This window comes from Parus major, chromosome 4 (genome assembly GCF_001522545.3).
Source record: "Parus major isolate Abel chromosome 4, Parus_major1.1, whole genome shotgun sequence".
Classification (NCBI taxonomy): domain Eukaryota; kingdom Metazoa; phylum Chordata; class Aves; order Passeriformes; family Paridae; genus Parus; species Parus major.
The window spans coordinates 25,517,333-25,535,430 of NC_031771.1; the positions used below are offsets into that span (position 1 = coordinate 25,517,333).

The 18,098-nt window shown below is 49.5% G+C and overlaps 1 protein-coding gene across 3 annotated transcripts; it reads right to left on the minus strand.

Moving 5' to 3' along the window:
• Window positions 1-11,179: 11,179 nt before the first annotated feature.
• PPP1R3B (protein phosphatase 1 regulatory subunit 3B) lies at window positions 11,180-17,506 on the minus strand. Of its 3 annotated transcripts, none has more exons than XM_015625891.2 (2): window positions 17,456-17,506; window positions 11,180-14,602 (listed from the first exon to the last, which is right to left on the minus strand). In XM_015625891.2, the coding sequence occupies exons 1-2, from the start codon at window positions 17,467-17,469 to the stop codon at window positions 13,711-13,713; spliced, it is 906 nt and encodes a 301-aa protein (XP_015481377.1). In that variant the 5' UTR covers window positions 17,470-17,506; the 3' UTR covers window positions 11,180-13,710. The 3 variants fall into 3 exon arrangements, with proteins under 3 accessions (XP_015481377.1, XP_015481378.1, XP_015481379.1); XM_015625892.3 differs by lacking the exon at window positions 17,456-17,506 and adding an exon at window positions 16,918-17,429; XM_015625893.2 differs by lacking the exon at window positions 17,456-17,506 and adding an exon at window positions 15,435-16,902.
• Between the last annotated feature and the right edge of the window lie 592 nt (window positions 17,507-18,098).

An 18,098-nucleotide genomic window follows, 5' to 3' on the forward strand; every position in this document is an offset into this window, starting at 1 on the left:
CCCGAGACCATCCCTAGCACATGGAAGGTGATTCCCACATGGGCAGTTGGGTCTTTCCTGGCAGTCACCCCATGGAAAGTAAAAGGCTGTTTGTCTAGGCAGATTTGTTTGGTCCTGTTGGCAGCCTGGCTATAGATATACACTGTTCTTGTTTAACTGTCCCATATTCTGCTCTTCAGCCTCATGCCAAACACTTCCTCAAGTAAATGAAACTAGAGTAGCATCTTCCTCCCTTTCCTGGTCATGGTGAAGTCTGGGAAGAAGGGAAGTTTGTAAATACTGTGAAATAATTTCACTTTTGGTAATATAATGAAATTAAGAAATCTGTTTTCACTGCTCTAAAGCGGGAGCCAGCATAGTGCTGGCAGTAAAGGGACACACTTGAACTCCATGGGGGAATGATTTGTGAGCAATGGTGGATTATCCCCAGAGACATGTGAGGTGCTGGATAGCAGATCCCATGGAAAGAAAGCTGTGGTTTGTGTGCAAAAGTGAGGGCTGTGTAAAGGGGAGTTTGAGATGGCGTGTCTCAATGGTGAGTGCACTCACTTCAAGTAACTTTTTAGGGTTTTGAACATGGTGCAAAATAATAATCCAAGCTGCCGTGGAAAAGTTGGGAAGCTGGCCAGAAAACAGGGAAAGGAAAATTCTTGAGGTGCCACAAATAAATGCAGTATATTCTAGGGAAAAAGCACCTGGATCTGCAGTCCTCAGGACAGAGGGACTTCCCCGACAGTTAGCAGATACAGGGGTCAGGCAGGCAGGCTGCCAGCCTAACAACATCACAAAGCAGCAGGATATTCAGTGTAAAGGCTGAGTAGGTGCAGGTCCACAGGAGTAAGAAAGGTCTGCCTCTCTCACCTGCCATGAAGTCACTTTGAGTTGCACATCCCACACGATGGCCTCACCACGCAGCCCTGTGACATGTGGCCTGCAGGTTATGTCTTGTCTGTTATTAATAACCCTGTCCTGATGTCTCTCCATGATATTCTTGCAAACAATTTTTTCTCCTTCTTCAAGACAATTATTGGGTGAGAAGCCAGGCCCTTGAGCAGCATGGCTGTCACGTTTCTCACGTCAGGGCAGGGTTTGCTGCTCAGCCTGCATGGCAGCAGGAGCACCCAGATGTCTGGGTACCACTTAGCTGTGGACATCTTGGGAGCAACCTGGGGCATGGCTTGGCCCAGTAGAAGTGAGGAGGGTATAATGTGCTCCTTTAGTAGAAGTAGGTTTCCAGAGAGAAACCAAGGCAGGGAGAGGAGACCAGGAGTGGAATGGAAGTATTGAAATTGGGATTTCTATCAGGGAATTTGCCACAGGAGTGCAGGGCAAGGAGGAGATAGTATGAGAGAGTGGCCTGGAAAAGGCAGAGACAGCCTAAGTTACTATCCGGCCAGAAAAGGATTTGTCTTTACCTTGTAAACATGTCCCTGCCTGAGTGTCCCTTAAACATTCAATTTCTTTTTAGGTGTGTGCATTTTCAGTGCAAACTACACCAACAGAAAATGGAACTGCCCTCTCTGCCTCCCCACCAGCCTTCTCTTCTCTTCCAGCAGACACAGAGCAGTGACCTTCTTCCCCTTGTTCTAGTTTTCATGGAAGGGCAGTAAGTTACATCGTGCTTGACAATTTAAAAGTGTAAGTAAGACTAAGGTATTGGGGGAATTATAAAATGTAGGTTAGGCAAAGGGTATCGATCCTGCCCTTGGAAGTAAATTTTTTCAGCATCCCAGTGATAAGGCATTGGGTGGAATTCTGTTAATAATTGACACAGTAGACATTAAATAGTGGTATCAGGTTACATTAGAAAGTCTGCCGGCTTTTTGTTGCTAAACTAAAGGACTTTGGCTCCAGTGCAAACTAAGCATTGCCGTATCAAATGCCTTGGAACAAAATGATTGTGGCCATCCCTTCATCCTGCCAGACCAATTTGCCAAAAACCCACGGTTGTCTTGGCAGGGAGAAGCTCATTCTCTGCTGGTTAAATTTTTGGCAGCTGATCAGCATGAGTTGGGTCAGAACCTGTGCTGGCCTCCGAAACTCAGGCTTGGAATTTCTTTTTCACCCCTTGCTTATCATAAAGTTTCTCAAGTCCAGCCAAACCATGGTTCTACCAATGATGACCTTGTGGCTAGACAGTGTGGTTTGCACGTGAACAGCTGATATAGGTAATTAAAAAAACCATCAGAATAAAACACCTGCTCCCTTTGCTGGACTGGTTCTTCCTGGGTTCAGAGGAGTAACAGGCAATAAACCCCTGTGAGAGCCACTAACCTCAGCAGATCTGGCTTAGATCTCACACAGAGAACAAATATAAAACGTAAGCAAATAGTTTCACAAAGTCGTTTGCTAGAGCAGAGCTTTAACATTAAACTGCTTTAGCTTTAAGCTGGTAGAGCAGCAGTTTAAGATCAGGGAATAGAGAGAGAAGGGAAGGAGAGGCTATGGCATAAAGATAAACTTATTTCAAATTATTTGCATAGCTTTGAAGGATAAACAATAGATAAAATTCTTGTTGACGTTGCAGAAAATAGCACAGTTAACTTGCATTGGGTGGGTCAGAGTTTGTACTGCTGTGTGAAGGTATTGCAAAGAGGCAGGCACTCATTTCTGGTTCAGGTCACACATCAGCATGAGGTCAACAAGTCTCTGACATGAAGGCAGGAACACTAAAGAGGCTCATCTCCAAAACGTTTGGTCCTGGGTGAATTTCTGTCCTCAAATGAGTGCCACTCAAAAATATGCTTTAATCTCAGTCAGTTTGGCCTTGGGTGTTAAGGAAAGTTCCCAGTCTGACCTTCCAGGAGACTCTGGCAGCCACACTCCCAAGGCCAGACTGCTGGGACCGAAGCCCCTTCACGGTGGTGGCTCCAGTGACCCAACAGGTGCCCCACTTGACTCCCTGCACACCCCACTCACACACTGTCAGACCAGGCTTCCTTCCCAGTTTGACCCCAGCTTTCCCATAGCACTCTCAGACATCTCTTTCCATAAAGCCATTTACTCATGGCACAGTAACACACAAACACCTGGAGCTGGTGCCTTCGAGGAGGACTCCGAACAATGGAACCTCTGGCCCTTTATACCCTCAAAATCTACCCACACACAAGCGTCATCCCGAGCCCCTGCTCCTAGCCTCCTCTCTGCTGGCATCACCCCTCTTCATCTGCTCTGTTATCAAAAAGGTCGGCAATTCCCGGCTCCTGCTGTGTCTCCCAAGTGTCCATTCACCTGGCTGGCACCACCCGTCTTTGCGCCTTTTGTTATCCCAAAGGTGGGCAGTTCGCGGCCTCTTGTCTCCCTGGGCTCCCATCCAGGGCTCAATTTACATCTCAAACTGCAGTTTGCAAACCGAGCTACCTGGACCAGATGTACTGGGTTCAAAACCAGGGGTGCAAACTTCCCTCCTCAGATACCCTCCTTCAGCACATAGGTCAGCCAAGATCTGGTGTGTGCATGTTTGCCTCTGGCTTCATAATCCCATATGGGCTGCCAGCACCTCTGCCCCTGCCTGCCAGCTGCGAGTGGGCAGTGCACGGGAAGATCCAGGCAGGGTCTGTGAACATGGCAAGGAAAGATGCCCACCGCAGGGCCGTGCTTAATGGTTGTCTCCAGCACACCAGCATTTGGAAGGGGAAACCACAAGCAGAGACACCCTTGGGTCCCGTTTGCCACGTGGACTGTTGATATCTCAACTCCAGTCCTTCATGCTGTGCATCTTTCCCTTGACTCTTCCTGCCCTGATTTTCACAGAGTGGATGCTGAGGCTGTTTTCCAGCATTCCAAGCGAGGAGTAATAATTTCCATGTAGGCCACCATGCCCCGAGTACGTGCTTAGTGCTGGCTTAGTGCATCCATTTCTTCTGGGAATGCTCTAGGCTGGCTGCACAGAACACTCTAAGAAAGTGGCTCCAGGAGAATCACTCATCACTACAGGAAGGTACTCACAAAACTACATCTTGGCAAGCTAAGCGAAGTAGGGAGGGCTGCCTGGCAGATAGGCCATGCAGTTCTAAGAAGAGAGCTGCAGTTGGGCCAGCTCTACAACTCAAGGGACCAGGAGTGGTCAAACAATGGAGCTTTTGCTAATTCTGTGGAGTGAGGCTTGTGGCACCAAGTTGGGAGCGCTCTGTGAGCCACAATGGAGAAAACAGAAATGGTCCCAAAACTGCTGAATAGGGAAATGCCATCCCAACCATTCAGAAAAGAAACTGGAAGTCCTTTCAAAGTAGCACAATGCCAGAGAAAGCTGGCCCAAAAAGGTCCCAGAGATCTAATTATAGCCTGCAATCAATGCTGCTCTTATCCATGCTGCTAATGAACATACATGAAGTGAGCAGTTTTGCTGCTCCAGGGCTTCTTGCAGTAGAAATAGCAGCTTAGTAATAACTAGCTGCCTAGCCTTATTAGGGCTCACTTTGACTTCTCCCAGATTCCCAGCCATTGGTGCATGCCCTCAGGAACTGTGGGTGCTGTAGCCAAGGTTGTTCAGGGTGGGGTAACCAGGTCAAAGCATTGGGGAGGCTCCGGCACATGCACGTGTGGTTGCACTAGTGGCACGCAGAGAGCTGCATGATGAGGGACAGGCCTCCCAAGAGGGACAAAATGCCACATTTCAGGATGTGAAAGTACCCCAAATTCCTAACTGCACAGTGAAAAAAAAGCCTTTCAGGTGCCAGGTTATATCCAACAACTTCCTCATGGAAAGAAAAAGTAATGATTGCTCTGCTTCTTCAGGGAATGAAGCACAGAGAACAGAGGTCAACGCCTCTTTGTTATCAGATCAGCTGTTGAAGTACAAGGCTGTGCCAGGCAACCAGCTCTCCTTTGCGTACTCAACAGATAATAGATCCTGTACCTAGGGCTCTGGTCCAGACAACACCTGCCAAGTGGAAGGAGAGGCTGCTGCTGCTGTGGAGGAGTTGCCTTCATGCACAGATGGGAGATGCCAGAGGCAGTTCTCAGACATCTGGTTTTTTTCAGGCATTTATTTTTTTCCAAACAAACAAAACACAAGCTCTGTCTTGGCCTTGAAGGACTTGCAGCCTTGCCACCAGGTAGTGGAGAAAAATAGATACTGGCTGCAGTGAAAATAATGGCCAGAGTCAAGAGAGACTCCCTGGAACCAGCAGAGGAGGGACTGCTCTGCTGGGGTCTGGCCTGGGAACCAGCCTTAAAGTCACTCTAGCTCTGTCAAGGATACTCCTTTCTAAAAACATCCTAGAAGCATATGGTCTCAATTTTCACATGGTTAGTGACATTTGTTCCCTGTATTGCCTGAAGAAAGTTATTTGGATGATTCATCCCCACAGTTCAAAAACTGCACCAGTTTGGAGTAGTCTGGTTCCCTGGGGCTCCATTTACAGCTTGGTCTGCTGGGCTGCAGAGCTGCTCCATACCAAAGAAGAGATCATTCTCTCCAATCAATGGAAAAGTCTGAGTTATGGAGATGTCTCCAGGATTGAAAATTTTCTGTTCTCAGGGTCTATACTGCAGCTGGGAACCCGCCTTGGTGACTGCTCACTTATCCCTCTTACTGGGTCACCTGCACCTTGGAAAAATCTGGCTACTGACTCAAGCTCAGATGAGTTTGATGATTCTAGTTGTTCTCAGTGCTCCTTTGGTGCAAGATGCTATAAACTGCATCTGATCTTTTCCTGTAAGACTGTATCCAAATTTCTTCCTTCTTTCTTAAGGAAACAAAGGCAACCCACCTCTGAATTTGGAAAGGAGGAAGCAGCCAAGCACAAACACAAGCAGCAGAGCCGAAAAGCAGTGTCAGAGCTGAAAACACAGCTGCAGCTCATGACCTCCTGTATATTTCAGAAGAAAAGAGCCTTTGTTTTTGTTTGGCTTGAGATAGAGCTGGGAGGACCCTTACTTAGACCAGGTTGTACAGAACTGGCTCACAAGTCTCTCTGCTTGTGGCTGATTCTAGGAGGGCATTCCCTCAAGCAGGCAGATTGAGTGTCAGAAATGAAGGTTCCCTGAGGGTGGAGCTGCTAGATCCTGCCAGATGGGTGCTTTTTCCAGACTCTGGCAGGTCTCTCATTTTGTTAATTGTCTTTCTCTCTCGCTCTTTCTGCAGGATGGGGGAAGATGCTTGTCATCACTGGGGGGCTTTGCTGTAGGGAGCTGGCTGATGGTAAGAAGAGATGAATAACTGCATGTGCTAGGCTAGAATGCCAGCATGACTCCACTCAGCAAAGGGACCACTGAGACACAGAAGACCAAGGGGATCAGTCAGCAGTGACCTGCAGCCAGTTCCCAGCCCCTTGAAAAGCATGGCTTAAGTTGACAGCTGGCTTAGAGGTGTTCAAAGGAGCTGCACCTTCTCCAGTGTGGCCGTGCAGCTGCAAAGTCTGGGGATCTGAGCAGTGCTTTAATGCTGAGCATGACCTTAATTGTACAAAGACAGAAGAAACCTGAGAGCCTCTGCTGGCTCAGCTTGGCATGATGTGCAAGCATGCTGGCACCCTTTCATCCCAGACATTCAAATGTGATGCAGGATTTTCCCAAGCTGTTTCCAGCTGCAGCTTTGATAGATTTAGCCCTTCCAGCACACAGAAAGCAAGAGCAGTGAGTGTTTCTGATGCCAGGTTGTGTAACCCAGCATTAGGAGCTTGTCCCAGGCCCTACACTGAGAAACCATATTCTCCACTCCAGGAGAGGCCTGCAGCCTGGATCACTCACCTGCAGATGTCCACCAGACCAGGCATTATCTCTGAGTCCTTGTTGTAACTTGCCTTGCTGCTGCATTGCTGTCCTGTAAAAAAGGGAAAATTACTAAAATGCTCAGTCATCCTGCTATTAACCCCCCAGGAGTGCATCCCTGCTGGCTTTATGGCTCACTGTTTATCAGCACTGGGCTGTTATTGCAGGGCATTTAGAAGCATTGAAAGATTTGTGCGTAGATTCATTGGTTGTCTAAGAGATCTTGTTGATCACCAACTTAAAAGTTAGTGTGTGTCTGCTATGATTGCTTACATGGCTATAAAACATTCAAGAAATAATTGTTCTGGTTTCTGAAGTGAAATTCTTCTCCTGCCAAAGCCACTGTGGAGGAGTAGAGGGTTTGGTAGATTTATATGGTTTTAGTTTGCCTCCTTTTTGTGACTTGATCTGCTCAGAGACAGCTTCTTGGAGGAAATAAAGCTGGACTGTGACAGTCCTCAGCCCAAGAGGGAGACCTGTTCCAGTAACTCCTACCCCAGTGACCTAGTGTGCTATTGCACGAGGGGTGGAAGGTGTCACACCACCTATAGCTGCCCTGATCTCTGGCCTGCAACACCATCAGGGACACATTCTGCCAAGCTCATGGATAAAGAAACACTGCAATTCTGATGGCCACTCAGATGCCAATAAATAATAGTAAGTAGAAAAATACAGGAGAAGCAGCACCTGCCAGGTGTCCATGGGAAGACCATGTGAAAGGGTCATAAAACCCACAGTGGACTGGAGAGGGCTATTGTATTTCTTCCTATGAAAGTGACTGTCTGTCTAGCACTGGAGTGTCACCACACAAACACCATGGAATTAAACTCCTGCTGATAATGCTCCAGTTTTGTTTTGGCGGGGGCCATTATGATGGAAGGCAGGTGCAGGAGATGATGAGTTCCCAACTGCTAAATATTGAGTGTTGGGAAGGGAACTGGGCTCTGTTTTGCTCAGACTGGAAGGTGGGCTGTAGGTCACTTTAGGCCTTTGACTCTTGACAGTGGGTTTTTCCAGCAACTACACTGGGAATACTGCTCTACCTTTTACTGCAGGATGCCTTGGAGGATTGCAAGTGCCTTGCTGCATGCACATAGCAGCTGCTCCCTTGCTCCAAACTACACATATCAGGACTTGACCAGCCCTGAAATATTTTTGTCCTGTGGCTTCTTACCTTGTACCCCCACATCTGCATGTCCTGAATCTGTCCAGGAGCTGGAAGAAACCAGGTGCTTTGTCAAGACTACAACATCATTGAATTCATCCACATGGATGAGGCCTTGAGGGACTGCAGTTAGCTGTGGTTTTGTTTGGAGCAGACATCTTAGAGACTTCCTCCCACTTGAGCCTGTCAAGGATTCATTAGGTAGAAGACGTGACCATGGTCTCAACAAGACTCCCACACCAGAAATAGTGAGAACTATGAAAGCATTTAGGCATGTTTCACTCTCTTCTTATGCCTTTGAAACATATTTCTCCTGAGTTACAGAGTTTGAGCCTTCCCTTCTCCTGAGACTGCATAGCAGCATCAGAGTGAAGAAGAGATCTGTGACTAATGCATTGGCTGGAAGGGCTTGCCCATATCCCATTCCAGGAGCCAAAGTACTTAAAGTGGTGACTGGTCTGACTTATCTGTGCCAAAGGAACAGGCCAGCTGCAATTATTCTTCCACAAAGACACCTTTTTTCTTTCTTTAAGCCTTGTGTAAATGTCAATAACCAGTCTTTAAAGACAGCTAACTGTTTGGCAGGGTACCCCTCCAAGGGGGAGGATAAGGGCTAGGCAGCTTCTCTGGCTGCAGAGCAGCAGAACCTTGCTGGGCCAGAGAAGCTGGTTTGAAGCTTAGTTCCATCAAAAAAGAACCCCAAGGACATAAATACGGTTTATTGCAATAGTTTAGAGCCAGCTGAACTGCCCAGTAGGAACAAGTCTGTGGAAACACCAGGGGAGTTTGGGAGCATCGCAACCCAGCCCCATGCTGCTGGCTTTTTGGCAAAGCTCTGTGCTGTTCCCAGGGGTACAGGGTGCTCTTGGTGCTGCTGAGAGCTGTGTCCTCAGCACAGCCTCCTCCCACTATACAAGTGCCCTTCCTGCCCCCTGTGACCACACACAAGCTTGTGGAAGACACTGTGAAATCAAACCGATGCTTGAGTCTGGTGATGGTTACAGTGGAAACAGCATCATGGTGTGTAAGAGAGAAAAGGGCAGTGCCTGAGCAAGGGAGACACTACAGAGCAACAGAAAACTCCATGGGACATGCTGAAAGCCCCCTTTATCCCTTGCCTTGTGGTCAAGAGACTTCCCCCCAAAGACCAAGTCTCTTAGAGAGGCTCATTTGCTGCTACTTTGTGGAGAGGAAACTGAGGAAGAACAGTTGACTGCTGTTGGGAAATGACACGCTCTAGTTTTCTCCCCTCTTGTGCTGCCCTCCAGTTGCAAGGCAGACACATCTTCCATAGGTCACTCTTCACTGCAAGTGCCTCCAAGAGCTACATTTAAAACTAAGGAAAAGTTTGGTCCAGCAGCAAAGTACTATCTGGACACATTTACTTTCTCATAGTTTGGAAGAGACACATGCCTCTGCATATGATCTCATTCTGGGCAGTTTTTCCCCAGAGCATCCCCACATGGGTCCCCCTGGCAAACATCTGAGGCAAGAAATGTGGGGTGCTCATACAACATTGTGGACCCTGCTCTGCCAGGCTGCAGGTGCAGGGAGCCAGCGTCCTGCCTTCCTCACTGTACCCAGGACCTGCAATCCAGCGTGCTCCAGAGGCTGCTGTGACAGCAGTGGTTCAGCAGAGCTGCTCCCCTGTAGGACAGCATCCCCAGGCTGATGGGAGGTTGGCAAAGGGAGGTGGATGTGGAGCAGGGAAATACTTGCCCTCCTCTCCTTTACCAAACTGTCCCCGAAACACAATCTTTGGAAACCTGAACCTCCAAACACATCCAACATATACATGATACCACAGCTTAGTTATCTCTACCCAGAGGCAGCACTGAAATCCCTCAGGCTACAGAGGCTTGGGAACTTCGGAGAAAAGTGGGAGGGGGTGCAATGGCACGAGCATTCTAAGAAATCTTCGTATATTAACCAGCAAGTACACAATCACACCTGTCACCAAAGGCTTTATGAACACAGCAATTGCAATATCTGTATCACCTAGCATATAACACCTGGTTTAGGTAAGAAACCCCAGAGCTGAGCTCTCATGGCCCTTCTAATGTTGCACCACCTCCTCAGCTGTGCTGGATGCCTTGGACTTCCCTTACGTCCTAAACTGAAACTGTCCTCACATGGGGCTTTCAGCCACAAAGCTGTTACAGGAAATGTCTGCTGCAGTTTTCTCATTCATGAGCTTGGGCCAGCATTCAGACATGAAAACAGCCCTGGCCAAGCCACCCCAATCACCTGAGGCAGGGGCACAAACACCTTTTAATTTTATTTTTTTTCATGCAGCCAGAAAAACAATCCAATTACCTTTTAAAAGAGACCTGTGTTGTATGTTTGATTGAAAGAACTTGCCGGGGTTAAAAAAGTCATCTTATGATGACTTTTTACTTGAAAAGAGCCACAGTCAGAAGGTGCTCGGTTTTACAGCTGTATAGAGCGAAGGCCAAACTCACTCTGTGCAAAGCTCTGCAGTAGGATGGGAAGCACAGCCTACAGAGCTGCCCAAACCAGCACACAGCAACACACACACCTTCCTTCCCTTCCCCCACAGCTTTCCGTCCTACCTTATCTGTAAGCAGCAAATCCCACCCAACTCAGCACTTGATTGTTTGAAATACAACACCTTCAGAGCATCGCCGAGGCTCAGTCGTTGTGGTGAAAGCCAGGTCAAATGCCGAAACTGGCCCTGGCTGGCATTTACTGCAGCTGCCCCCTCTCTGCTAAGGGGCACGGTTCCTGCCAGTGCTCCTTACTGTAGAGACAACAGGGATAATTACTTGGACGTAAAGAAGGGTCTAACTTTCATTTGACCCCGGTATTAAGAAAAGAGCCTGCCCCCTCTTCTGCAACACCTCTCCCAGCATCCAGCACACCCCAGCACCCAGACAGAGGGTAAAGCACTGATCCCAGATCAAGCCGGAGTGGGGGAAGGGGACAAGAGGGAGGACGGAGACAGACTCCAAACAAAAGCAGAGAAACCCGAAAAGGCTGTTCCGAGCACTGCAAAGCAGAGGAATGGTGAAGAGTACTTGGGGAACAGAGTGATTAATGGGGAAAGCTCGGAGCACAGAGAAAAGGGTCGGGGCTCCTCCCATCCCAGGGCTGCAGAAGTAGTGGAGCCATTTGTGCCGGCAGGAAGGCAGCAAGAATAGGCAGCTCTTTCCTGTTTCGGGCAGCAGAACTCAGAGTGGATGTGTGCTCCTCCCTGCCCATCGCCACTTGCAGGAAGCTGGACCCGTGTCCAAATCGCCTTCCCAGCCCCATGGGTGCTTAAGTAAGATACACAGCCAACATTTTGTTCCACCTTTATTTTAACAATCAGATAAAAACAGAGCCATATTTTTAAAAGAGTCATTACATGGCAATTATAAAGTGCATTTTCCACTTGAATGTTGTGTACAAAAATATCTTTTAAAAACAAACATGCAAAACATCCTACAAGGCACTTCCAGGCATAGAGCAAGGAGAGCAGCCCCCTCACTTCTATGTTCACATTGGCAATGGAAAAAGGGAAAAGGGGAAAGGCCACAAGTAGTATTTTTAAACTGCTATTGATCAAATAGTCAGTTCCCAACCTAACTTTTACTTATGGCACTGCTCTTCTAGCTTATCTTCCATGTTCCTCCCTAAGCACATCCGATGCCCAGCCTGAAAACAAGCCTGCAAGGAGATACCACCATCCACAGTACCCCAGACCCACATGCCTTGTTTTGGCTCCCAAACAGCTCTCTACAGGCACAAGAAGGTGCCAGGAGAACACGACTTTTCTACAGTTAGTGTCTTACAACATCAACACCATACACTAAATAAATAAAAAGTATCAGTGTCACTCAAACTTGCCTTCAGTTTGCCAAGCTAGGCAACAGTCCCTTACAGAGAGACCAGATGCAGGCTCTAAGGGCTGACTTGGGAAGATGTTTGAATAGAGGAACCAAACATGATGAGCTCTGGGCTAGCAGGTAGATTCATCACCTCAACTAAGTGATCAGGCACAGTGAAGACACATACTGATTCTGTATTTTGGAAAAGCAGCAGTTGAAGGCCAGCTATTCTTCCTGCAAGCTCCTGTCCCTTTTGATATCCAACAGTGATCCCAGTATCCCTTCTAGGTTAGAGTAAAACAGCTTCTAAGTATTTATACAGTAGTCTCCAGAATTAAAAGCTATGCTACCAAAGTTAAGTAGTCTAGCCTGTTGCTTGTCTCCAGCACATCCACAGGCTACTAGAGGCACACAAAATTATATAAAGCTTATACACTAGAAAAAGTAGTATTCCCTTGACCTCTATTTCTACCAATTGCTCAGCACTCTCTTTTTGAGCTGAGAGATGAAGTTATTCTGCTCAGTTAGCACCCAAGAAGCTCTGTGAGGCTGTTTGGCACTGCTGAGCTCACCACCTCAGCACACATCCAGAAGACAAAACACCTCTTTAATCAGGATGGTTCACATCTGTGATTTGTCTCACATGCAGGGGTGCTGTCAGGATAACCCCACAGCTCATTCTCCTCACGGCTAGTTCTTTGCATAGGTGGGGTGAGCTACTTTTTATGGTGAGAAATGCAAAGTCTGGGCATTTGCAGGTCAAACAGGCAGATACTGCTCCAGCAGCAAGGGATGCCCAAGCACGTTCATCCAGGACAGCCACAGCACCCTCAGATGTGAGCAGTGCTACAACTTTATCTGCCAAGCAGTCCATGGCACAGAGTAGCAAACCATCACCAGATCTTAAAAAAGCAATTCCAAAGCCTGTTCATCCCAAAGCATTGCTGGGATTGCACATACCACCCCTTTCTCAGTCAAGGCACTTCCACCATGGTAGGTACACAACAGTCACCTTCCTGTACAGGACAAACACAGACAGCCATGGGGTCTGTTTGTGTTTAGCTCCTGTAACACCTCAGCAGAGTCTCCTGCACAGGACCATGGGCCCCAGCTGGACAAAACCATGGCTTTACAGTCCACAGGAGGATGAAATACATTTTCAGGGTCCAGCACAGCCAACTTCAGATGTCCATCAAGGGGAAAAAGCATCATTGATCACTTGTGAAGAAAAAAGAAACAGGAAGGTTTTGAAGAAGGCAGCCAAGGATGTCAACCCACAGCTGTGTTACAAGCACCACAGAGCTACAGCTAATCTCTATTTTTGGTAACACCAATGGTATGAGAGATTTTCAAGATCATCTGATATAACAACCAGTGACTAAGCGTATCAGATCCTCTCCCACAGGCACATCTCCTAAAATGGGAGGCTGTAGGGCCATACTTCCTGTCATCACATTGCATTTTCACTTCCAAAACATGCTTTCTGCCTCCAGTAGGAAGGGCCTCACTACAAGGATATGTGCAAAGAGGACTCCATTCCCAACAATCCAACCACACTATTTCCTGACAGGCACAGGCTGGCTTTGCAAGGAGAAACCTGCAGCTGTAATAGAGCCCACTAACAATATAATACTAGGACATATTTTGAAAGAGCCGTTTAATACTAGGCAGGCAATACAAAGCAGCCACCACTACACAGCTTGAACAGGCAATATAAGCACTGAAGTGTTTCCCTGGACACTGGCATCTTTACTGAAGAGGAAGAAGAAGTGCTGAAGAGACGTGAACAGTCCCTGGTACTCTGATCTGGGAGAGCCAGATTTGCTTCTCTGACTACAAGCCCCTTGCCAGCAGAGCACTGCACATCTGGTTTTGCTGGGAGGCCTATGCTAAGCTACAGAGAGCCATACTTCTTCCACCTATTCATACACCTGTGTTCAGACCAGCCCCAAGGCCTGCAGACACACCAGCCAGTTAGTCAGCCTGGCCTTTGTCCTTGGGTCAGTAGTAGGGCCCGAGCTTCTCGTAGCCTGAGTAACTGGGCCACTCAGGAAAGAGGCCATAGGAGCACCGAGGGCTCCCAAACCGGTCAAATGCACTGCCAAAGTCAGGAGCCTGTGGGGGACGGACAGCTTCCTGGGCAGACTTCAGTTCTGACCGTATGATCCTGTAATTTGTGCCCCTGTTGTTGTCCCAGTACACCTTCCCATTGCACTCAAAGGAAATGGCAAACTCGACTCTTTCGTGTGATTGAATTCCCTCGGGCAAGCTGATGTCAAAGGAAAACGTGTCCTGATCTGACCCTCCATACATATCCTTGACATACTGGCATGGGTGGTCTACAAAGCTTTTCCACGTGTCAAACGTCATCCGGATCTTCACCGTCTTTTCAAAAGCGAGGTTCTTCACCTTCACTGTTCCCACAATAGATTTCTCCTTTAGCATACAGTTTTCCAGACAGACACAGTCTGTCTGGAGGCGGTTTCTGAAGTCCAGGTAGTCTACAGAGGGCTGAACAAAATCCAGGACAAAGCTGTCCTTCTCCACTGTTGTCAAACCCACGATGTTGTCTATCAGCTCTGTGATGTTGAAAGGAATATCTAGTGGATCTTCAAACTCTGAGAACACCTTCACCATTGTCAGAGAGAAGCCTCTGCTATCTGCAAACGACACCTTCTTCTTTGCTTTGATGTGTGTGAAGGAGCTGGCTGCCTCTTCTGGTCCACTCAGCGCAGTCTTGCTGCTCAGCTGGATGCAGGGCCGCAGCGGCTTGCTTGGCTTTGGAGCAATTTTGCAGGCACACTTCTCTCTTCGCATGGGTGAGGAGCACAAGTACAGCTGCATTGCAACGTCCACAGCCATTGCTTGCTTGTGAGGGAAATAGTCTAATACTCTGGAAGACAAGAAGAAGGGTCAGTTGATGCCAGAAAAGCACTTTAATACAAATTTTGTCAGACAGTTGATATATCACTTTCCCACAGCCATCCCAAGTAAGCTTGCATCTTAATTAAAGGCAGGTTCTTGTGTGGTGTGATTTACAGACAGTGATAAACACACTACAGCAGAATTGGCAGGACCAGAGCCTGTTGTGCCCTTGAACAGCTCTTCCAATTGCTACAGGGACAGAGTCCCCCCTTTGAAGGCACACACGCAGGCACTGTCCTACCAGGCTAGCAATAGCAGGCTCCAGGGCATTTGCAATCCAAAGCAAAGCCCATGGCTCAGTCCTGCCAATGCTCACAAAACGCCCAGATTATCAAATTTCAATGCTACATAAAGCAGTACTCCTGCTGTGCTTTCCTCACTCACAGGACAGATTCTTCCCAGGGCTTCACAAGCTTTTGTAGGAGTAAGAACTGAGTTTGTCACAAACGGCCATACACAACTGACTTCACCTCTATAGAACCCCAGATGCCAGCCAAAAAACACTCGCTCAGTTGAACTACACACTTTGCTCGTCACTGTCCCCCAGAACTGCTCCATCCAAAGTACCTCCAAGTAGTATTGTAAAGATAGCAACAGTATGACATAGAAGCAGGGCACAGGCTTAGCCAAGACTGCTCTGGAGCTTTCTTCCCTCCACTTTAAAACAAACGTCAGCTCAGAAGGCACATCAGCTAGTTTTACCTCCAGCACAGAGTCTGCACCTCCAGCCTCCACAGGGTTTGTGCTAAGCCCCTGGAAAACATCCATACAGCCACAGGGCTCTGCCAAACACAACTCACCTGCTCGAGGTTCACTGAGACTTTGGAAGCAAGTCCTTCTCCCAGAAGGCACAGGCCACGTGCCCCTCCACTGCAGCCTCTCCTCTAGCACCCAGCCGGTTCCTCCAGGGATGCAGCACTATCTCTCCCTCCATGCATCCATTGTAGGGCACTTTGCCAGATGTAGCCCTGGAATTGCCTCTGCAGCCAGGCAGCTCCTGGAACACTGTACCTATCACTCCTGCCCTTACACTGCTGTTCAGATGGATGCTTTTGGCAGACTCTCTTTGGCCTGGCTCTGGATAAATCGCTGGATGGATTTATCACACACATCCCCCTTAAGTCAACTGTATTGCAGCTGACTTTAAACACAGAGTATTCCCTTAATAAAAATCCTGCTTGGCTGCAGGCCAGGCTCCAAAGCTGCTCCCACCACACAGAGAGAGATGAGGCAGCAACAGTAGCAGAACCACTGGCCTTGTGATGCAGCAGAGTTCTGGCTGCCAAAGCCATGCACAGCCAGCTCTAGGACTTGATTGCTGCTCTCGTGCCAAGAAAAAGCAAGAGCCACACTCTCCTTTAACTCCCCACCCTCTAACACCAACACAGCAAATCTGAGCAGGCTTTCACAGCATCTACTCAGCAAGGGTATCTGTTTATTCAGCGCACATGTGCCAAGGCTTGCATCCCAACACACCCACCAGCCAACTCCTTCTGCAGTGCCTTCTTTCAGCTCAAGGGCAGCTGCACAAGACAGACACCTCAGATCCACCTGTCTGCAAACACTATTCTGCTCATCTCTACCTGGTTTTGCCAAGTTTTTGCTCACACACACTTTATATAGGTCATTTCCTCTTTTAAATTAATGCAGCTTCCAATGCTTCTTCTCTTACTTGGGTCAGTTTCATCTGCATTGCATCTTTTCCCAGGGAAATTTATTCAGCTGAATTCCTGTAACCTCTCAGAAGTCAGGTTTCATAGTAAGCCTTGGTTATTCAGAGTTTTAGAATGAAGAGACATAAAATACCCAGCCCAGCTGCATAACTTGGAGCTTTTTTCCAGGCTAAAAACTATAGCAAGAGCTTTTCATAACCAACTATGAGTGTGAGCCCTGTGCTTTTATGAGCTGCCAGTTCATTTGATATCCCAGACAACTTTTTTCTGCACCGGAGAGTCTGCTGATGCCCAGCTCTCAGCCAGAGGCAGGTTTCCCCTTTTAGGGCTGAGGAGGGTTGAATGCTTTGAAGGTGAGAGCAGGAATATAGCTTTGAGAGCTCATTCAGGAAATAAAGCTTCGGGAAGCAAAAAGTGCAAAGCAGGGAGCCCTTTGCACGTACAGGGGCCAACTCCTTTCCCTCACCCTTCAAAAGGGGAGCAAACTGGACTCTGCCAGGACTCCTTCCTGTAGCTTTACCCTCTCCAGAAAAGGATGTCCGTCGCCACTCATTCCTCCCTCCTATCATTCGATGAAGGAGAATTAAGCCAGAGCCAAGGAATTACTTACACCTCCATTATCGAACCCCTTCGGTTGCCTCCGCTCTGCTTCCCCACGCTACCTGGGTTCAGGTGACCCCTTGCCCAGGGCTGGGCGTGCAGCACTTGCCGAGTCAAAGTTCGCAGCCGCGACACGGCTGAAGCAGCGCTCGGGCGCTCCGCACTCCCCGCTCCAGGGCAGGCCGGGCCGCCCCGCGGGCACAGCCCGCTCCCCACAGGCGTCTGCCCGGGCGGTGTTCACTCGCTACAGCCCGCCCCCTGCGCAACACCAGCCAAGCCGCGCCGCCCAGACCCGGGAGAGGCAGCAGGAGCGAGCCCCGCGGAGGGGCAGCCCCGCCACCCCGGGGCTACTGCTCCGCCTCAGCCGGGGGGCTGCAGGAGCCAAGCCGCAGGATCCCTTTTCCTTCAGGAAGAGCACCGCGGCGGGGAGCGCCAGACCCGCTCCCGCGCACACCAGAAGGCTGCGATAGCGAGCAGGAGGGAAAAGCAGAGGGGAGGAGCGGCGTCAGCGCCGGGGGTCGCGGCGGGCGGGAGCGGCGCGCCCGTACCTGGTGCAGTGCATGGGGCCCGCCCGGCAGCACCGCCTCGCGCCCGGCGAGCCCCCGCGCCGGCCTCTTAAGGGCGACCGGCCCCGCCCCGCTGGGCGACAGCCAATCAGCGTGCTCCGAGCGCGGGAACCCGGCACGCGAGGGGGCGGGACCGGCACGGTGGGCGGGGCCGCGGCGGCCAACGGGTCCTGAGGGACCGCGCCGGGAGTGGGGGCCCGCCTGTCGGGGGAACCTCCCTGAGCAGCGCCGGGGCTCCCGTGTGGGGGAACCTCCCTGAGCAGCGCCGGGGCTCCCGTGTGGGGGAACCTTCCTGAGCCAGCGCTGGGGCTCCCGTGTGGGGGAACCTCCCTGAGCAGCGCCGGGGCTCCCGTGTAGGGGAACCTCCCTGAGCCAGCGCCACCACTCCCTCCGCGGCAGGGCAAGCTCGCTGTGGTAGGAGTGACAAGCTCTGTGTCAGGCGTCGGCTGCCCCCAGTCCCTCCGGCCGACTATCCGACTATCGGTCGGTTCCTTCGCCAGGTTGCTGTCCCTGTGTGTCCAGAATCACAGAATCAGTTTGGCTGGAAAAGACCTCTGAGATCGAGTCCAACCTATGACCGAACACCACAATGTCGACTAAACCATAGCACTAAATGCCAGGTCCA